Source organism: Xenopus tropicalis, chromosome 10 (genome assembly GCF_000004195.4).
Source record: "Xenopus tropicalis strain Nigerian chromosome 10, UCB_Xtro_10.0, whole genome shotgun sequence".
In the NCBI taxonomy this organism is placed as follows: domain Eukaryota; kingdom Metazoa; phylum Chordata; class Amphibia; order Anura; family Pipidae; genus Xenopus; species Xenopus tropicalis.
Window position 1 is genome coordinate 40,301,916 of NC_030686.2, and position 19,055 is coordinate 40,320,970.

The window sequence follows — 19,055 nt, forward strand, 5'->3', positions numbered from 1 at the left end:
TAGAACATTCTCCCTACCTATCAGCACACCTTGACATGAATATCAAAATTCACATAAAATATACTTATTAAATTATATTTGCCTTTGGAATCTTACTTATTAACCCACATACTAACATTTAGCCCCTAGGTTGCCCCTGTAGGATCAACTAGGTTTTAATGATTATAAACTCTTCCCAAAATGCTTTTAATAACTGACCAGCCCATAAGTGAGAAACCCATATTGTGCATATTGATTGTGCCCTTACAAATGATTAAAGAGAAAGTGCAACTTTTAATTAATTAAGGGAAACTAAAACCCCTCTGTTTTAAATTGTCCTCCTATATGCCCCACATGGATTCACTGGGCCCCCCATACTGGTGCTAAATCTGTAAAGTTGCACAGAGGGTTGGCAGCTACCACCTTCCACCATGTTGCATCTAGTATCTGGCTCCTGGACATCAAGTTTCTGCCCCCCCCCCCCCCCCGACATCCAGTTTCAGCCCCCCAGCCAAAAGCATGTGTAGTGGAAACTCTTACCCTGACTTTTACTGTGTGTGCTTAGGTTGGCAATCTCTGCCAGCCACAGCACCAGTATGGAGGCCCAGGGACACTTTATGGGAGGCGTCTTTATGGTTCATCAGATAGGGCAAGGCTGTCCCGGGGTATCATTTTAAACAAGAAGGAGGGGGGGAATGTTCTCTTAAACTTTTACCCCCATATGTAATAGAAGGCAGGCAGTTTGCCCAGGAGCAGTAACCCATCAACGTCATCGTTTATTTTCATATTCTTATTTCTCTGCACGACTGCAGAACCTTGCCTTGGGGGGAAGTGTGCACTAGGTTACTGGGGCGGCTAAAAGCTTTTTGGTTGGTAGGATAATTATGCCTAGCAACCAGGGAGCAAAATATAAAAAATCAAGGCTAATAGTCAGTTGTCTTATAATAAAATAGTGCTTTGTACATTGTATTCAGAATTAAATTCAAGATGAACTTCCCCTTTAAAATAAAACTAAAATTCACATCTTCCAGATTCTTAAACCCTGGTGCTACCAGAGCAGCTAAGGCTTAGATATTGTACCCTACGTTCAGATGGCCCACCATGTCACAAGAGAGCATTATCTTTGTCATTCACACCTGAATGTGACACACATTTTATGAACCTGTTTGTGACATATTTACATGCCACAGGTTTTTCAAATACCAGCATTAAAAGTGTAAAAAGAAGATAAATCATGCAGGTATGCATCATGAGTCTTGTATTTATGGGCAGCAGCATCCGGGAAGTACCAACCACAGGGGTGGGCAACATATGACACTCCGGATTAGGAGGCAGGAACATCCCCCCCTTATATAAGAAGCAGATACCCAGGCCCCTCTGCAGCCGCGGGGTCTGCTCCCTCTATAGTTACACCACTGCATTTGTCTGACACATAACAGGGCACATATTGGACATGGGATTGCATATTGGCATGTATCCAACCACCCACCCAGGTTGTATCCTATGGAGAAAAGGCAGAGCTGTAAAACTCTGTGTAATTAATCCACAATCCCTGAATTGCAAAAACAACCACTTAAATAAGTTTTTCAGGGCCTAGAACAGTGATCCCCAACCAGTGGCTTGGGGGCAACATGTTGCTCCCCAACCCCTTGGATGTTGCTCTCAGTGCCCCCAAACCAGGGAGTTATGTTTGAATTCCTGACTTGGGGGCAAGTTTTGGTTGAATAAAAACAAGATTTCCTACCAAATAAAGCCCCTGTAAGCTGATAGGGTGCATAGAGGCTCCTAATAGCCAATCACAGCCCTTATTTGGCTCCTCCATGAACTTTTATGGTGCTTGTGTTGCTCCCCAAGTCTTTTTACATTTGACTGTGGCTCACGAGTAAGAAAGGCTGGGGACCCCTAGCCTAGAATGTTTAAATGGCTTTTTGAAGGCTGCCCTGCCCAAAGAAAACAAGCCCATATTGGGCACAGTGATTGTGCCCGTCCAAACCTGCAAATAGTGCTGCCTATCAATTAAAATAATCACTTCTAAAATAAGAAGTCCACTATGTTTTAGCTAAATACAAAGCTCGGATGAATTCAAGATGTTTACGGCACTAGCGTAGTTTACTGGCCTGGCAGGTAAAAATTATACTTTCATGCCAATGTTATTAATAGAAAGACAAAGAAGGTGGTAAACCTAATACTGATATGCAGCCTCCTTGCTACTTCCTGAAACTGGGCTGCTCTCCTCCCGTTGTTTATTCACACACAGCTCCTGGCAGATACGACTGTCAGTTTTGTCAAATTGCTTTGATTTCTAGTGTGTCAGCCAGGGAAGCTATAAAGATAGAGCAGGAGCTCCCTCTGCCAGCTACATGATCTAACTGCTGCCCCTATGGAGTAACAATCACTGCACTTTTATGTGAATCAAAGAACCACAGAAAAACAGCATAAAGGAGTCGGCATACAATCCCACACACAGCAGCCCTTGTGGTATAGAATGGCAAAACTGCTGTTTTGGTGAACATAGATTTTCTGAAAAGCTATATGTAAAATAGCATTTATGGCAAAATTCTGTCCCGGAGAGAGCTATGAAACTTGCAGCAGGTGAGCTATTTGTTACCAGTGTTTCTTCTGCAATTTTACCTAGGAACTGTGTCTTTGATGCAGGCAGCATAGGGCAGGCAGAGTATGGCACACACAGGCAGCATAGGGCAGGCAGAGTATGGCACACACAGGCAGGGTAGGGCAGGCAGAGTATGGCACACACAGGCAGCATAGGGCAGGCAGAGTATGGCACACACAGGCAGCATAGGGCAGGCAGAGTATGGCACATACAGCCAGCATAGGGCAGGCAGAGTATGGCACACACAGGCAGCATAGGGCAGGCAGAGTATGGCACACACAGGCAGGGTAGGGCAGGCAGAGTATGGCACACACAGGCAGCATAGGGCAGGCAGAGTATGGCACACACAGGCAGCATAGGGCAGGCAGAGTATGGCACACACAGGCAGCGTAGGACAGGCAGAGTATGGCACACACAGGCAGCGTAGGGCAGGCAGAGTATGGCACACACAGGCAGTGTAGGGCAGGGAGAGTATGGCACACACAGGCAGCATAGGGCAAGCAGAGTATGGCACACAGGCAGAGTAGGGAAGGAGACAGGGAAATCTATCATGGTAATGTAAGTAAATGATCATGACCACTCCAACATGAACAGTTCATACTATCACATATGTAACGGAGTATGGGATTGGCTGACAGTTACTGGGATACCATGCCTTACCCTGAGTGACATCACTCCCAGTGCAGCTCCTTTATTATAATTTTATTCTCACTGAAATAGTTTATAATGCTTTACTAGCCAATTCCCTGCACCTAACACTTTTCCTGCCTGCAAACCAATGTCGACCCAGGGGTGGCCCAGGTGTCAGTGGACCCTCTTGCTTCTAACTATTTAGCCTATTTCATGGAAATTCCTTGTTTCTGTGTGGGAACAAGGAAGCTTGATGGATGGAAGAATAGAGCACAGTATGTAGAGAAAAGAGACTAGGATAATAAAGAGTTTAAGGGAGAATAGGAGGAATTAAAGTTTTGAGAGTGGGCCCATGGTCCAGGGTTGTCTGCTGGGCCCCTGGCATCTCAGTCCGACACTGAGTGGCAGAACAACCCGGGACCCACAGTCAGGGCCGCCATCAGGGGGGGCACAGGGGGGACTGTTGTCCCGGGCCCGACGATCCTCACTTTAAAGGGGGCCCAGCTATGAAACAGTTTTTAAGTTTGGGCCCCCTTTAAAGAATTATGGGCCCTGAAGCAGGCTAACGCTGGGGGGGGGGGGAGCTGGAGGATGCTGGGGGGGAGCTGGAAGATGCTGGGGGGGAGCTGGAGGATGCTAGGGGGAAGCTGGAGGATGCTAGGGGGAAGCTGGAGGATGCTGGAGAGGACACTGGGGGAGCTGGAGGATGCTGGAGGATGCTAGGGGGAAGTTGGAGGATGCTGGAGAGGACACTGGGGGAGCTGGAGGATGCTAGGGGGGAGTGGGAGGATGCTGGAGAGGACACTGGGGGAGCTGGAGGATGCTGGGGAGCAGGATGCAGCGGGGAGTGGGCCATAGTATGAGGACACTGGGGAAGGACCAGCAATGTTTTAGGGGGGCCCTTGCTACCAATGTCTGTGTCCTTTGTACTGATGGGAGGGGTCACTGGGGGAGGGGCCATTGGGGGTGCATGGGAGGAGGGGGGCCTAGAAAATGTTGTTGTGAGGGGCCCCGTGATTTCTAATGGCGGCCCTGCCCACAGTTTCGAAGGGGCCCAGCCCTGTGGTGTAGAGGTGCACTGTGCTGGGTCAGGGGAGGGTGGGCCAAAGCCAATGTTCATTTAGCCCTTTCCAGGGCCCCCTTAGCTAATAATATTATAGCAATATAAAAAATCAGTATCTAGTAGAATTAAGTCTAAAAACAACTTTTCTGAGTTTTTTCTTGAAAACGTTTCACCACTCATCCGAGTGGCTTCTTCAGTTGAAATATAAAATCCCCATGCAGCCATTTATACCGCCAAGAATACGTAGAAAGCAGAATATATGTTCCCCACTAGCGATGAGGGAAATATTTTGCTGAGTGGGTCACTCCTAAAAAAACACCCCTACTCTCCATGGGCACAAAAATAGTCACGTAATTAAAAAAAAAAAAAAAAAAAAAAAAAGAAAAAATTCTATGTGCAAAAAACGCCCATTGACTGTAATGCATTGCTCAAATTTTTGCCATTTTGTGAATTTTTCGGCAGTAAAGTAAATCTCTTTATTATATACTTAGAATCTGCTGACAGCAACGACTACTTCATTTCCACCACAGAACTAAACATCCCGCACTACCTGCAGCTTAGGCTCCTTGACTCCTCCTTTAAGGCGGGGCCTATCCCACAGGACCACGCCTCAATATGGCGGCGCCCATTCCAGCAAGTAATGTTTATACTTTCCGCGACGCCCGGGCGGTTCCAGACCCGGTTTACAGCCCGGTATCACAAGGACCGGCGGTGTTGGTGTTGGATAATGGTTCCTTCCAGCTGCGGGCGGGTTGGGCAGGGGCCGGGCCGGCGTTACAGCTCCGCTCGGTGGTGGCTCGGAGCCGTGGGGGTCCCCGCAGTTTAAGCCGGGTGGGCAATGATATCCCCAGCCTTGAGCCTCTCCGCTGGCTCCTCCGGACTCCGTTCGACCGCAATGTGCCGGTGAATTTAGAGCTGCAGGAACTGCTCTGTGATCACGTGTTCCAGAAGCTGGGCATCGCCTCAGAGGTATGGCTCATATAGGGTTAACCGGGGTTACAAAGGGTTAATCATCGCCTCTTACTACCACAGACACTTTCATCGTTTCAGTTCTATTAGTTATTATCCATTATTAACAGCTCCAGGAACATTGCCAGCTTTTATATATCTTTTTATATATTTTAAATATCTTCATTTCAATGAACTTCATTGACCAACTGCATAGATGTCATTGTTTATCTCTGCACAGAGAGGCCTTAGGGTAATACAGGGTAGAAAGGGCCTTTGCCCTGTTGCCCTTTAGCATCATAGATGTATGTATAATTTTTTAAATAAAGTGCCACAAGGGTACGCAGCGCTGTACAATCTTACAATATACAGAATTACACACAGGGAGGACAAGTGATATAATGAATAAATACAATAAATATATATAAATGCGCAGGGAATATGTATGTGCTATGTTTGTCCTAGCTGTGGCCTTCAGTTAATTCTTGGACTGCAACTCCCTAGTTGTCTGTGGGTCCCCCTGTTCCCTAACTTTGTTCCTGTTCTCTTTCTTCATCGGAAATGTAATTGTCAAGCCATTTGGTACGCCTTAAGGTGTATGCAATCCAATTTATCAGCCCACAACCGAATTGATAGTACAATCATTACTATTTAGCCTGAATGAATGGGTATTTGGATTTTTGGGTCCCCATACACACCCCAAAAATGTTTCTGTATCATTTGATCAGTCTGTGCATTGCTAGCTTTACATGTTAGTCAGCAGGGCAAGAACTAGGGATAGGCAAAAGGGGTGTGTGCCTAGGATGCTGTGTTGGTTGGGGGGGGCGTTGGGCATGTATCTCTTCTGTCGCTTACCCCTAGCTTAGGCCTTGTCCCCCTATATTTACCCCCCCCCCCGTGAATGTGCTGTTGTGTGCGTGTGATGGAGGCAAGTTGGCTGTCTAGATTGCCAAGGGTGCCTAGCGCTGGTAGGCAACCATGGCTGAGGGGCCCATGAAGAATATCCATAGTTACCAAGGCCCCCTAATTTCCACGGACAGTCCCTGGTTTTGCCCCTATAGAAATGTTTTTCCTGAAAATATCCTTGTTTCATAAAACTGAGTAATTGCACTGATGTATTTAAGATATATATATATTTGTGTGTGACCAGCAAAGGCCTAATCATTTTATTGTGGTTTATTCTTACAGGGCTGTGTGGATTATCCTATTGTATTCACGGAAGCGCCGTGCACTCCCCTTCACGTGAGGCAGATGGTGTCCGAGCTCCTCTTTGAGTGTTACCGGGTGCCCAAGGTGTCCTTTGGCATCGATGGGTTGTACAGTTTCTATCACAACAACAAGGACCTGTCCCCGGCCAGTGGGCTTGTGGTGTCCTCTGGCTACCATTGCACTCACATACTACCTGTCCTGAGAGGGAGGTGAGATATTGCTTTAGGCTCAGTGTGACATTATATGTCTAGATCCCAAGTTCTCTAGAGTTTTCTAGATGTTTTAGTGACCAAGGGAGTTTACAAAGCTGTGATTAATTGACCCTAATTGAGCAAGACACAAAGTTCACACCGGTGAGTATGCTCTTGCAGCAGGAGGAACAGCCATTTGGCACATCCACTATAGCAGGCCATTTGGCACAGCCACTATAGCAGGCCATTTGGCACAGCCACTATAGCAGGCCATTTGGCACAGCCACTATAGCAGGCCATTTGGCACAGCCACTATAGCAGGCCATTTGCCACAGCCACTATAGCAGGCCATTTGGCACCACCTCATGTCCACTAAAACTGGTTGCCCCTGAATCAACCTAAAGCCATTGCTCTTAGTTAGAGGACCCTAGAATATTCTTGCATTGTTTTTTATGTGATTCCTATAAGGCTGCTGCTGTTTTATTATTAAAGGGATTGTGATTCACCTGCAGGTTGGATGCCAAGAATTGTAAAAGGATTAATATTGGAGGATTCCATTCTGTTACCTACCTTCAGCGCCTGCTTCAGTTAAAGTACCCAGGGCATGTGCCTGCCATCACTCTGAGCCGCATGGAGGAGATCCTGCATGAACATTGCTATGTTCCTGAAGATTACATTGATGGTAAAACATCTTTATCATTCTAGTTTATGATTTGCACTCCGAAATTCATTGTTTAGTTAGTTTAGGGATGCTGATTTAAAAGTAAGTAAAAAGTAAACATTTTATTGGCTGCTAGGGGTTACTAGACTTGGTACAAACCTTTTTTGCTTAGTACGTTAACCCCCATATGTAATAAAAGGCATTAAGTTTGCCCAGCAGCAGTAACCCATAACAACTAATAAGATATTTGTTGCTGTGGGCAAACTTAGTGTCTTTAGTCTCTGCATTCACTATCTCTCCGTACCGTAACCAGTGGCAGGACCCTTCTACAAAAAAATCTTAACATTGTGCCTCCGTTTGACAGAGCTCAGAAAGTGGCGCTGCCCTGACTACTATGAAGAAAACGTACATAAAATGCAGCTGCCGTTTTCCACAAAGCTGCTCGCCAGTGCCATCCCCTCGGAGGAGAAGCAGGAACGCAGGCAGCAGCAGCTGAAGCGCCTACAGGAGTTGAATGCACGCCGGCGGGAAGAGAAGCTGCAGCAAGACCAGGAGCGGCTAGAGAGGCTGCTGTATGTGCAGGTAACTGAGATACCTAGTGTAGTATGTGGCAAACAAGGTGGCCACACGGGCCGATATTGGTCCTTTAGACCGATTCGATAGCTTATGTTCCCATGTATAGGCACCTTGTAAAATATTGTATTTTGTTTTTCACTGCAATTTAAATTTATTAGGAGCCGGTACATTTTTGCCGAATCCGACTCCAGGCTCCCATATTGCTTCCAACTTCACAATTTATTTAACTGAATAAATTAGGACAGTCATTTGAGTTGGCAAAGCTTAAAAAGACAATGAAAACAACACTTTTGTGTAGAGTTGTGCAGAGTGCAACTTTATGGAAACTTGGTGTATTTGTAATGGATTGGCAAGGCACTGCTTTCAGTGTGCATAAACAACCTTTAAAAAGAGAAATTGGAGATGGTAGTATTTCTGTAAGATGAGATAAATAAAGATTCCAAATATCTGAGTATAAATGGTATGGAATGTTATATTTACAGCACTTCTGACTGCTGATACCGTTCACTCCTTTAAGTAGGAGGGTGGTTGAGAAAAGAGTTTTATTTTAATGGGTCCAGATCCTTCTTTCTAATCTCTTGGTTCGCTGACAGGAACTTTTGGAAGACGGGCAGGTGGAGCAGTTCCACAAAGCGCTGGTAGAGCTGAACATGGACTCAGCAGAGGAGCTCCAGTCTTACATACACAAACTAGGCATGGCCGTCGAGCAGGGAAGGCAGCGGGTACTGGGGGATGCATTGGACAGCAAACCACAGGTTGGTGCAAATCCAGGAGCAGTTGCTATGGAATGGAATGCTTCAGTGCAGGCTGATGGGATCATGGGTATCTTGCAGACACCAGAGCAAGTAGGAGGAGAGCAGGATGAGATGGAGGGGATCTCAGAGGTGGAACCTGCCTATACTGAGGACCAGGTGGAGACAGAGAAGGCAGCTCCTGTTGTCCAGGTACAATGTCTGTGGTAGTGAACAATCTGCCATTCCTCAACTGGCTTCCTGCAACTCCATTTATCCTCCTGCAGGCTGCCAGAGAGCAGTGGCTAAATGTTATTATTAATATCACTTGTTTGGAGTAGAATATATGCATGTATGCTGGATATCCCATGGAGCAAAGGGCTGGATGTGTGACCCTCATCTTCCTATAACAGATGTTTCTTTTCCTGGCAGAATATGTTTAACATGGCAGAATACCACCAGATGTATTTGGGCACAGAGAGAATCCGTGTCCCAGAAATCCTGTTCCAGCCATCACTGATGGGAGAAGACCAGGCCGGCCTGGCTGAAACGTTGCAGTATATATTGGATCGGTAAGTGAGGCTTTCTTGTAAGCTTGGGTACAGGTGGAAAATCACTTTATAACAGAGGAATCCCACATAGAATTGGGTGCAGTATCTAGTACCAGTGACCAGTATCCACTGCATCCACCTATAAAACAGGCCTTTGTACGCCACTTGTGTATTGTGCTTTTAAAGTTCGCCTTCAGGTTAACATTTAGGACATTATAGAAAGGCCTATTCTTAGCAACTTTTCAATTGGTCTTTAGTTTTTATTTTTTTATAGATTTTACATTATCTGCCTCCTCCTTCTGACTCATTCCAGCTTTTGAATAGGGGTCACTGATCCCAGCAGCCAAAAAATAAATGCTCTGTGAGGCTGCAATTTTATTGTTATTGTTACTTTGTATATTTTTCCTTAAGATTTAGACCCTTCTCTATTCATAAAGAAAATTCAAAAACCCGCAAATAATAAAAAATGAAGAACAATTGCAAAATGTCTCAGAATAGCACCAAAAGTTCATTTAGAGGTGAACAACCCCTTTAAGGGTGGTTAATCCATCTTCAGGCTAAACAGATTGGCTAAAGAATAAATTGGGTTTAAGTAAATCTATAAAGAAAAGTAGAATGAAGTAGAGAGAGATTTAATTGCAGTTTCCAAAAATTGTGTCTTTTACCCCTGCCCATAATTTACCCTGAAGTCTGGCAGTTTACCATTTCCAGGCACTGTTAAACTAAAATTCCCAGCAACTGGGTGCCAAGCCAGGGTGCACAGGCTACTTAATACCTTTATGCACCTTAGTTATATTTTGGCCTGATGGAAGTTATACTAATGAAAGCAAGGGGATGAATGTTTGCTGTGGCTAAAGTTACTCCAGGTAAAAGGAAGGGACTGGGAGGGATATGAAGTTGGGAGGATAAGAAGGAAGACCCACATTTAAGGAAGAAAGAAGCAAATAATATGCTGTGCCTTGTTTATAAACCTATGGTACTGTGTATCTAACAGAAGCGGTATCCTGACTTGAGTCTTTAACCCCCCTACAGGTACCCCCAAGAGGTGCAGCAGGAGCTGGTGCAGAATGTGTTCCTGACAGGGGGCAATGTTATATATCCCGGGATAAAGGGGAGGATGGAGAAAGAGCTGGTGCAGATAAGGCCGTTTGGCTCCAGTTTTCAGGTACATGAGACGGATTTCATTGACGTCTATGTGTATTTGGGGGGATCAGTAGTGTATACCATGTCCCCAGATGGTGCTCACACAGCAATACAATGTGCTAAAAGCAATGGGTTGGGGACAGGGTCCTTCTCCAAGTGCTTTTTACAAAAATTGTAACCAGATAATGGTAATTTAAATGGGAGATTATCTCAGAACACACCCACTATACCATGAGGCCATTAAACCAACCAAGGACACTAATAGAGCACCAGTCAAAAAAGGATTGAAGAAACTTACATCTGTGTGTAAGGATTTATGTATTGTGCTTAGAAAAGAGGGAGGCTGGGGGTTGTTGTGCTATCCACAGGGGAAGAGGAGGCATTTGGATTTATTGGTGAGTCTTATATATGAATGAAGGGTGATATCTCTACAGTGAGCACCAACCATTGGGGTGTTTGCAGCGCTACCACCATTAATGTGGGTATGGTCTTAAAAGGGAGTGGTCAAAACTGGCTTCCCTTATTGGCCCTCCACCATGTTGGCCAGAAAAAGTCCGCCTCTCTGTACCACAGAAGTTAGACAACACTGCCTTAGAACATTAATTATAGCATAGACTGTGCATAGCTGTCTGCACAGAACATTTTCATGAGCTACAGTCTTGGTCTTCAGATGTTGCCCCGAGCTCCCTAAGAGCTTCCCCATGTTTTGGGAACTGCACTGAAGTCTAAGGGTTATAGCTTATTATTATGCTTATTATGTATACTTCTGTTTACATGCATGGGTCTCAGCTTGGCCATCCCTGACATGCAGCTGAACAACACTGTTAAACATACAAATGTAAATAAACAGAGGCTTAGTTTTCTGGGTCTGCAAGTAATTCCTTTATACTGTAGTGTCCCCAAGAACCATTTATACAGCCTTGAAATTGATCTGCCCAATAACCACTGTTTTCTGGTTACCAGGTTTCCCTGGCTTCTCATCCTGTGCTGGACGCCTGGCAAGGTGCATCGGGTTGGGCCCTGCAGAATGTAGACTGCGAGGAGGGATGGGTCAGTCGCAAGGAATATGAGGAGATGGGGGGAGAGTACTTGAAGGAGCATGTGGCTTCCAACCGATTCAGTGAAATCCAGCTGCCCAAGCCTGCTTCCCGGAGCACGCCAGCGACAAACCAAGAGACTGAGACCAATCCGCTTACTACTGCTGGCCCAGCGCAGCCCTGAAATGAGTGTGTACTGTGTCAAGTACAGGTCCACTACTAGCACTAGAGAAGGCAGGGGCTAGGATGGTGCTGGTCCTGGAACTACTGAGGTCCTGTAACATCAGGAGCTACATCTGGTAAATGGCCTTAACAAGGCCAGTGGTAAATGGCTTCTGAATGGCCTTGTGATGTAGGGTTCACTTCTTACATCTGCTTATCATGAGTGCATGTGGTGGCTAGGACAGATGGAACTAGCCAACAAGCTGTCCTGGGCTACCGAGTTCTGCTAGGCCTGCGTAGAGTTGTCTGACATCTCTTGGTGTTTTATAGCCCTAAGTAACTGTAATTAGCCACCAGTTATACTACCTGCGACGTTTCTAACATAAGATCTATTTTCCTTTGTATATTTATTTTTGTTAATAAAACAAAGACCGTATTCTTTTCTTTCCCTTTGTATGTAATTGGGGAACTATCAAATCCACAGAATCCATGAAACATGTGCAAACCACAATAGAACAGTGTGTTGTGATGCTGCTGTCTGTTTGCTAGGATTAGCGTCTGTAGCAACAACAAAGTATATTGACTGTGAGGCTAAATATTTTATTGCCTCTGTTTTCTAGATTGTAAGTCAAACCACTGCTGCCTCATTGCTGAGTTTTACGTCCAACGTAGCCACTTGTAAAAAAAAAAAAAAAAAAAAAAAGACCAATTGCAAATTGTCTTACCATTGTCTATGACCTGCTAGGAGTTAGGTTACCCTTTAAGGGAGAAATAACTAAATATATGATATATTTTCCTATTTAATATACTATACAGAATAAAGGGGAGTTACACTGTAATGCACTAGTGTTTGTCCCCATATAATGCAGTAACCTAAACTGTCCAGCAGAGGGAGTATCATGCTTAGAGCTCACCTAACATTTTCTCCCCAAACCCTTAAAACATGCATGTATTTTGCTCTAGGCAACAAAAACCATCTGAAACCAGTTGTGGGTGGCACGGCTGTGGTCTCGTATGCAAAGTCCCTGAATTCACATTCATTCTACTAATTAAATGCTTTTTGTTCTGTTGTAATTGATCAGCTGACCTCTGATATGTGCATTGTGCCTGTACATCCCCGAGTGAGAAGCCAATTAGGTGTTGCAAAGGATCTAAAGGGTTTCAATCTTGCTGTAATAGGCAGGTTCTCTATCGGTGAGGAAACTGGGTTCCAGAGGGCCACAAGCTCCTTTTTATGAGATTTCCTGTATAATTGTACACAAAGAACAAATGAAGAACACGTGCCTGCCCGATGCACCGCAGGTTTATTCTCCCTTGGGCAGCGGCTGAATAGTGTTTGTGTGTAGTGAATCAGATTCATTGTTTTATCTTTATGTTCTGTTTTGCCCCAAGGATTTGTCTGTGTTTTTTCCCCATGTTAATATCCTCCCATGCCCTCATTTCTGCTCCAATAGGAGCCACCTACCATCTACTTTAGGCTGTGCCTGGTGGGAGAATCCATATATATCCCTTATGTGCTGTTAGGAGTGTAGGAGCCATTAGCAGCAGGGATTTCTTTTTTTTTTTTTTGCTTCATTTGTTTCATTAAGTTTTCTTCATCTGCTTTTAGGACTCGAGATGAAATGAAAATGAGATGATGTTTTAGGTCACATTCATATAAAAATATAGACATTTTTAAAGGGGTTCATGATTTCAGACAGCCCAGAGCACACTGAGCACCTTCGCTGTACAAGATGGGGTGCATCTGTAGACAACTATAAAGACCTGGATCATTACTGTTACAGGGCTACTGAATCTCTGTATATGTAGATTAATTTATACAGTACAACATTTGTAGACATATTTTTTCACAGGCTTTAGTTCTCCTTTAATGTTCCTGCTTACCAGTCCTGACATAGGTCTTTCTAGAGTCTGACCTGTTGCTTTATCAGTTTGGGACTGTCCTGTGCTAAATAGGATGCCTGCAAGATAGTCGCAGCAACCAATCAGGGTTAGCTTTTGTTATACACTGCAGTAATGAAAGTAAGCATATGGTTGCTATGGGTTACTAAGGTAAATGTTGCTCCTTTTACTACAAATCCTTTTATTTAACTGACAGTTCTGACTGAATCTTTCACTATAAAACTGGTTCTTCAGCTGGTACCATTCACATTCCTACAGACTGTACCAATTCCCAAATCTACTGATTATTGGCCCTATCTATTTCAAACTCCTACAGCAGGTGGTGCGGCTTATTAAATATATGTTTTCTAAACATTCTGCTTTTCTTTGTCCGGCAAGGAGGTAAGAACTTAAATGCTGTGAAATAGGATATTATTTTCCTTGAAACGCAACACCTGTGTGTTCTGCTCGACAAAAAAACCACAAAAGCCCAAACAGATTGGCTTTCCCAACTAGACGCTGATTAGTGAGCACAGACAAAAGCCTACATCCCTTTATCCCTTATGTACAAAAAGAAAGCTTCCAAAATACAGAACAAATACGAGGACGGGTAGCAAATCTTGCTTTGCAATAAAGGGGAAGGAAACCCTGTCAGAATGGCCATTTACCAGTAAAACATCATGGAATGGAAGCTATAGCTACTTTAAATCTAAATGCTGGGAATAAGTATCCATGCTGAACAATGCCTAGTCCGTTCCACCCATTCCATTGATAAATATCCCTCGTGGACTATTAACGACTATTAACGGCCTCCAATAGGGGTGTGTATGTTATGTGTAAACTAATTGATTTGTTTAATCTGGTCTCCAAGGAAACCTCTCACTCTGTCAATAAGATATAGAGGCACTTTTATGTACTAAAGTGTTCCCAAACCCTCATACCCAAAAGGTTAATTTCCCATTATAATCCTGGCACTCCCCATTACAGGCAGTGACTGGGTTACACAACTGTGCAAAAGGTATCGGCTATAGCAACAGGCAATGGGACTGGCTAACAAGCAGAATTATTTGGTGATTAAGGTACTTATGAGCAGTGATCCATGAAGTCTCCGTAATTAGTATTAAGTAGTTAGAAAAAGTTGTTTTAACTGATGTTTTGATGTTTTAGTAGGGTGCTGGGAGTTGCTGTGCAGTGGCAGGTTGGGAAACGCTGAGGGTGAAGACACCAGCTACTAGTAGCAGATACTTGTCGTGGCTACTAAAATAGCCAATGCTGATCATTTACTGATAACTGTCTCTATGTGTGTTTTAGCAGAGGCAATTCTCAGTATTGTCTATGGCAAGGGATTTTGTGGCGTTTAGTAGCCGTGACATGTAGCTGCTACTAGTGTGTCTTCACCCTAATAAATTGTAACACTCTTGCCCATGTCCAGACTGGGATTCAAAATAGGTAGTACACAGACATTTCAAGTACACAGAGGCCCAAACAGCCCCCCCCCACCAGCCCAATAAATAGTGACTGTCTATGGCATCTTACAGCAGCCCCTCTGGTATTTGCCTGAACCCACAGATTGCCAGTCTGGGCCTGGGTCCTGGCATTCCAAGTACCCAGAGGCCCAAACAGCCCCCCCAGCCCAATAAATAGTGACTGTCCATGGCACCTTACAGCAGCCCCTCTGGCATTTGCCTGAACCCACAGATTGCCAGTCTGGGCCTGGGTCCTGGCATTCCAAGTACCCAGAGGCCCAAACAGCCCCCCCAGCCCAATAAATAGTGACTGTCTATGGCATCTAACAGCAGCCCCTCTGGCATTTGCCTGAACCCACAGATTGCCAGTCTGGGCCTGGGTCCTGGCATTTCAAGTACACAGAGGCCCAAACATCCCCCCCAGCCCAATAAATATTGACTGTCTATGGCATCTTACAGCAGCCCCTCTGGCATTTGCCAGAACCCACAGATTGCCAGTCTGGGCCTGGGTCCTGGCATTCCAAGTACCCAGAGGCCCAAACAGCCCCCCCAGCCCAATAAATAGTGATTGTCTGTGGCATCTTACAGCAGCCCCTCTGGCATTTGCCAGAACCCACAGATTGCTAGTCCAGGCCTGCTCTTGCCCTGCTATACCTGCTGTTACACACCCCTTCTACCAACAATTGTAGCCCAGCAACGCCCCACCATATGTATCACCCCCTGGAACTAGGGGTAGGCAGAAGCGGCACGTGCCTAGGGCGCAATGGTGGAGAGGTGCTGGGCACATACCTCTTCTGCCTATGCTCTCCTAGTTCGGGCCTTGGGGGATCTAAAATGTCACTTTTGGCGGTCCCCTGCACTTTCCCACCCCCTCGTTGGCGTGCACTTGCGTATGCACACTTGGTCATGCACGTTCGCTCATAGGAGGACAGCAGGAACATGCATGGGTTGCCTAGGGCGCCTGTTGAACTTATAATGTATGGTTTTTATAGGTGGGATTCCAACTCTGTTTTGTGGGCTCGAGTCAAGGTTCTCAGAGTAGGCTTCTCTGTCTTAAGCTGGCCATGCAAAGGCAGATGTAAACTGCCCATTCGGCCCATTTAGACCGAGTCAGCAGCTTATCTGCCTGTGTAAGGGATCCTCCAATAAGCCCGCCCGACCAATATCTGGCCAAAAATTATTCAAACGTTGATCAGGCAGGTTTCCAGTGGGATGATCTGACCATTTGGCCCTTAAGGTGGACATATTGAGGAGAGATCCACTCATTTGTCTGCCTCGCTAAAGGAGCAGATTTTAACATGTCTGCCCAGCTTTATTTGCAGCCTTTTTCTCACTTCTGAATTTATGATGATGTCATATTTTTAAATATTAGGATTTTCAGCATATTTTCGAAATATAATTTATTTTAAATGCGTAATCCCTTAAAGATATTAATTGTTAACTCCTGCCTCATCCATACTGCTCCAGTAAATATAAAATGCAAAATCACTATGTAATCAAAGATAACCTTTTAAAAGGGATTAGTCACTTCACACAATTACCAATCTCACTTTATGATGTTTATATTACAGACTATCCCTATCCACTCCCTTAACTTTATAAACCCACTCTAACCCATGCGTTTGCTAGAAACTCCACACTGTAACCTTAAATCACCTATAGACCAGTAGACAGTGCCTGCTATGGGCAGGGTCATATTTTCCATATAGGCACCCGAGGGCCTGTGCCTAGAGTAGCAGCTTTAGGGGGATGGCCTATACGGTAAATACATTTGCAAACGAAAAACCTTTCCGCAATGCCGTTAGGGTTGCCACCTGACGGTATTTTACCGGCCTGGCCGGTAAAATGATGCTTGATGCCAATGTTATTAATAGGGAAAAAAGGCAAAAATATAGAAAGGCCAGTATTTTTTTACAGAAAAGGTGGCAACCCTAACTGCCACCCAATACTTTAGGGGTTAAATCTGTCAATGGGGGGCAATAGTGGGCAGAGGGTCGGAGCTAAGGCCCAGTGCCTAGGGAGACACTTGGCTTTAATGCAACCCTGGCTCTGGGATATACTTATTAAAAGCAAAAATGCAGCACAGCCCCTCTCTCACTTTAACCCTTTGATAAATATGTCCCTAAAATCCCATACCAGTGAACAGGGAGTGGTGCAATTTTCCTCTGGCAGATTGTGGCGAGTTCTAGCTTCATTGATATATAAGTCCCTTGATTAGGATGTAATTGTCGTAAAGCACCGTTTTCCTCACACAAGGCAAAGGAAATGCACTTTTTAAGTTTATGCCCCACTCGAAGGTCCATTCATTTGTCAAGGCCGGCCTTAAAGGTCCAACCTATGTTCCAGGCCCCTCTTAGTGCCTGAAATTAGTTTAGATATAGGAAAATATTGGTGTCAGTCATAGTTAATGAATATCTTATTGTACAATGCTGCGGAATATGTTGGCACTTTATAAATAAATGATAATAATAAAATCTAGGAAAGTACATACATATTCATCTTAAATCCTATCCTAACTGACCTTCAAGCTGGTCTTTCAGGCGCCTCTATGAGAGTAAATGGCCATTCTCCCCATAGGGGGCCCTGCACTACCTATACCCTTAAAATTGCAGGTGTCAAACAAATAGGCCTAGGCTGACAATCTGTGGGTTCAGGCAAATGCCAGAGGGGCTGCTGTAAGGTGCCATAGACACTCACTATTTATTGGGCTGGGGGGGGGCTGTTTGGGCCTCTGGGTACTTGGAATGCCAGGACCCAGGCCCAGACTGGCAATCTGTGGGTTCAGGCAAATGCCAGAGGGGCTGCTGTAAGGTGCCATAGACAATCACTATTTATTGGGCTGGGGGGGCTGTTTGGGCCTCTGGGTACTTGGAATGCCAGGGCCCAGGCCCAGACTGGCAATCTGTGGGTTCAGGCAAATGCCAGAGGGGCTGCTGTAAGATGCCATAGACAGTCACTATTTATTGGGCTGGGGGGGGCTGTTTGGACCTCAGTGTACTCGAAATGCAAGGGCCTATTTTAAATCCCAGTCCAAGCCTGCAAACAATATATCACATAAAACAGACCATTCTCATATAAATAAAGCCTTTTCCATAGAAAATATACAAGTACAAAAGTTGTTCCCTTTGGCTCATATGAGGTATTGTGCTCTAAAAAAAAAAGTGCACACCTGCATGCTAAGTTACATCAGCCAATGAATGAACAGTAGCAGACCCCCCCCCCCCCACACACACACTTCTTCCTGTTAGGAACTGCATTACTTCCTGTCAGGTGATCTCTGAGGGAGCTCACAGACCATCACAAAATGGCTGCTCAAGGTAAAAGTTGTAAAAGGGGAATATTTAGTAATAAGTATATGCCAATTTGGTAAGATTCTTTGAATTTGATTTTGGAACTGCTCTGGAGAGCTAGCACTAATCAGGACAGAGGGATGAAATTTATGGAATCTGTTTGGCCTTAGGAGTGTTGTGTGTTGGAACATATAAAGAAAACCAAATTCAAATTATTCCTTACTGCTTACTGTCTGAGGGTTGAATCCACATACCACTTACGGTGGCCATACACGTTAACATCCGCTCGCTTAGTGAGGTCGCCAAGCGAGCGGATCTTCTCCCGATATCCCCACCTATGGGTGGGCGATATCTGGTGAATTCAGGCTAATTTGGTCGTTTGGCCCCAGGGCCAATTAGAACGCCGGTAATAGGCGCAGTTGGTCGGCCCCCGATCCGACCAAATTTTTTAACCTGCCCGATTTCAGGCCAGATATCGGTCGGGCAGGCCCGTCATTTGTGCCCCTACACGGCCGATAAGTTGCCGAATCGATCTAAGGGGCCGATATCGGCAGCTAGAATCGGCCCGTGTATGGCACCTTTACCATTCAGGGTAAGGTATCTGTAACAGATTCAGCAGGGTTGGACTGGGCAGGAAGGGCACTGGAAAAAAGCCAGTGGGCGCTGGCCCTTATGGCCCCCGGCAACCCAGGTCTGTTCCCTCCACCAGCAGTTACTGTGGGGCCGCCACATCTCCCCCCCATCGCGGCCGCAAGGAGAAAGTTTGGTACGCGGTGGGGGAGGGGGTTTGCTAGTAGGAGCTTGCGACTGGGTTGGGGGGCCCCGAGGAGGCAGGCCCCCGACACCCCAGTATGACCCTGCATTTCAGTCATCGGTGTTAGTAATGAGATGGCTCAGTATAATTATAACACTAATAGTGAACAAAA

At 45.2% G+C, this 19,055-nt stretch overlaps 2 protein-coding genes across 2 annotated transcripts in view; both read left to right on the forward strand.

Moving 5' to 3' along the window:
• actr5 (ARP5 actin related protein 5 homolog) overlaps positions 1 to 11,928 on the forward strand; it is a 20,545-nt gene extending 8,617 nt beyond the window's left edge. The window contains exons 2-10 of the mRNA XM_002932854.4: positions 4,775 to 5,252; positions 6,420 to 6,649; positions 7,144 to 7,313; positions 7,657 to 7,874; positions 8,462 to 8,623; positions 8,702 to 8,812; positions 9,032 to 9,171; positions 10,183 to 10,315; positions 11,257 to 11,928. Coding sequence (XP_002932900.2) covers positions 4,899 to 5,252; positions 6,420 to 6,649; positions 7,144 to 7,313; positions 7,657 to 7,874; positions 8,462 to 8,623; positions 8,702 to 8,812; positions 9,032 to 9,171; positions 10,183 to 10,315; positions 11,257 to 11,514 — 1,776 coding nt within the window. The 5' untranslated portion in view covers positions 4,775 to 4,898 and the 3' untranslated portion in view covers positions 11,515 to 11,928. The remainder of the gene's footprint in view (positions 1 to 4,774; positions 5,253 to 6,419; positions 6,650 to 7,143; positions 7,314 to 7,656; positions 7,875 to 8,461; positions 8,624 to 8,701; positions 8,813 to 9,031; positions 9,172 to 10,182; positions 10,316 to 11,256) is intronic.
• A 6,199-nt stretch (positions 11,929 to 18,127) lies between these two features.
• The window catches only part of ppp1r16b (protein phosphatase 1 regulatory subunit 16B), a 33,223-nt gene continuing 32,295 nt past the window's right edge, over positions 18,128 to 19,055 (forward strand). The window contains 1 exon segment of the mRNA NM_001130280.1: positions 18,128 to 18,156. The gene's annotated coding sequence lies outside the window, so the exon portion shown is untranslated.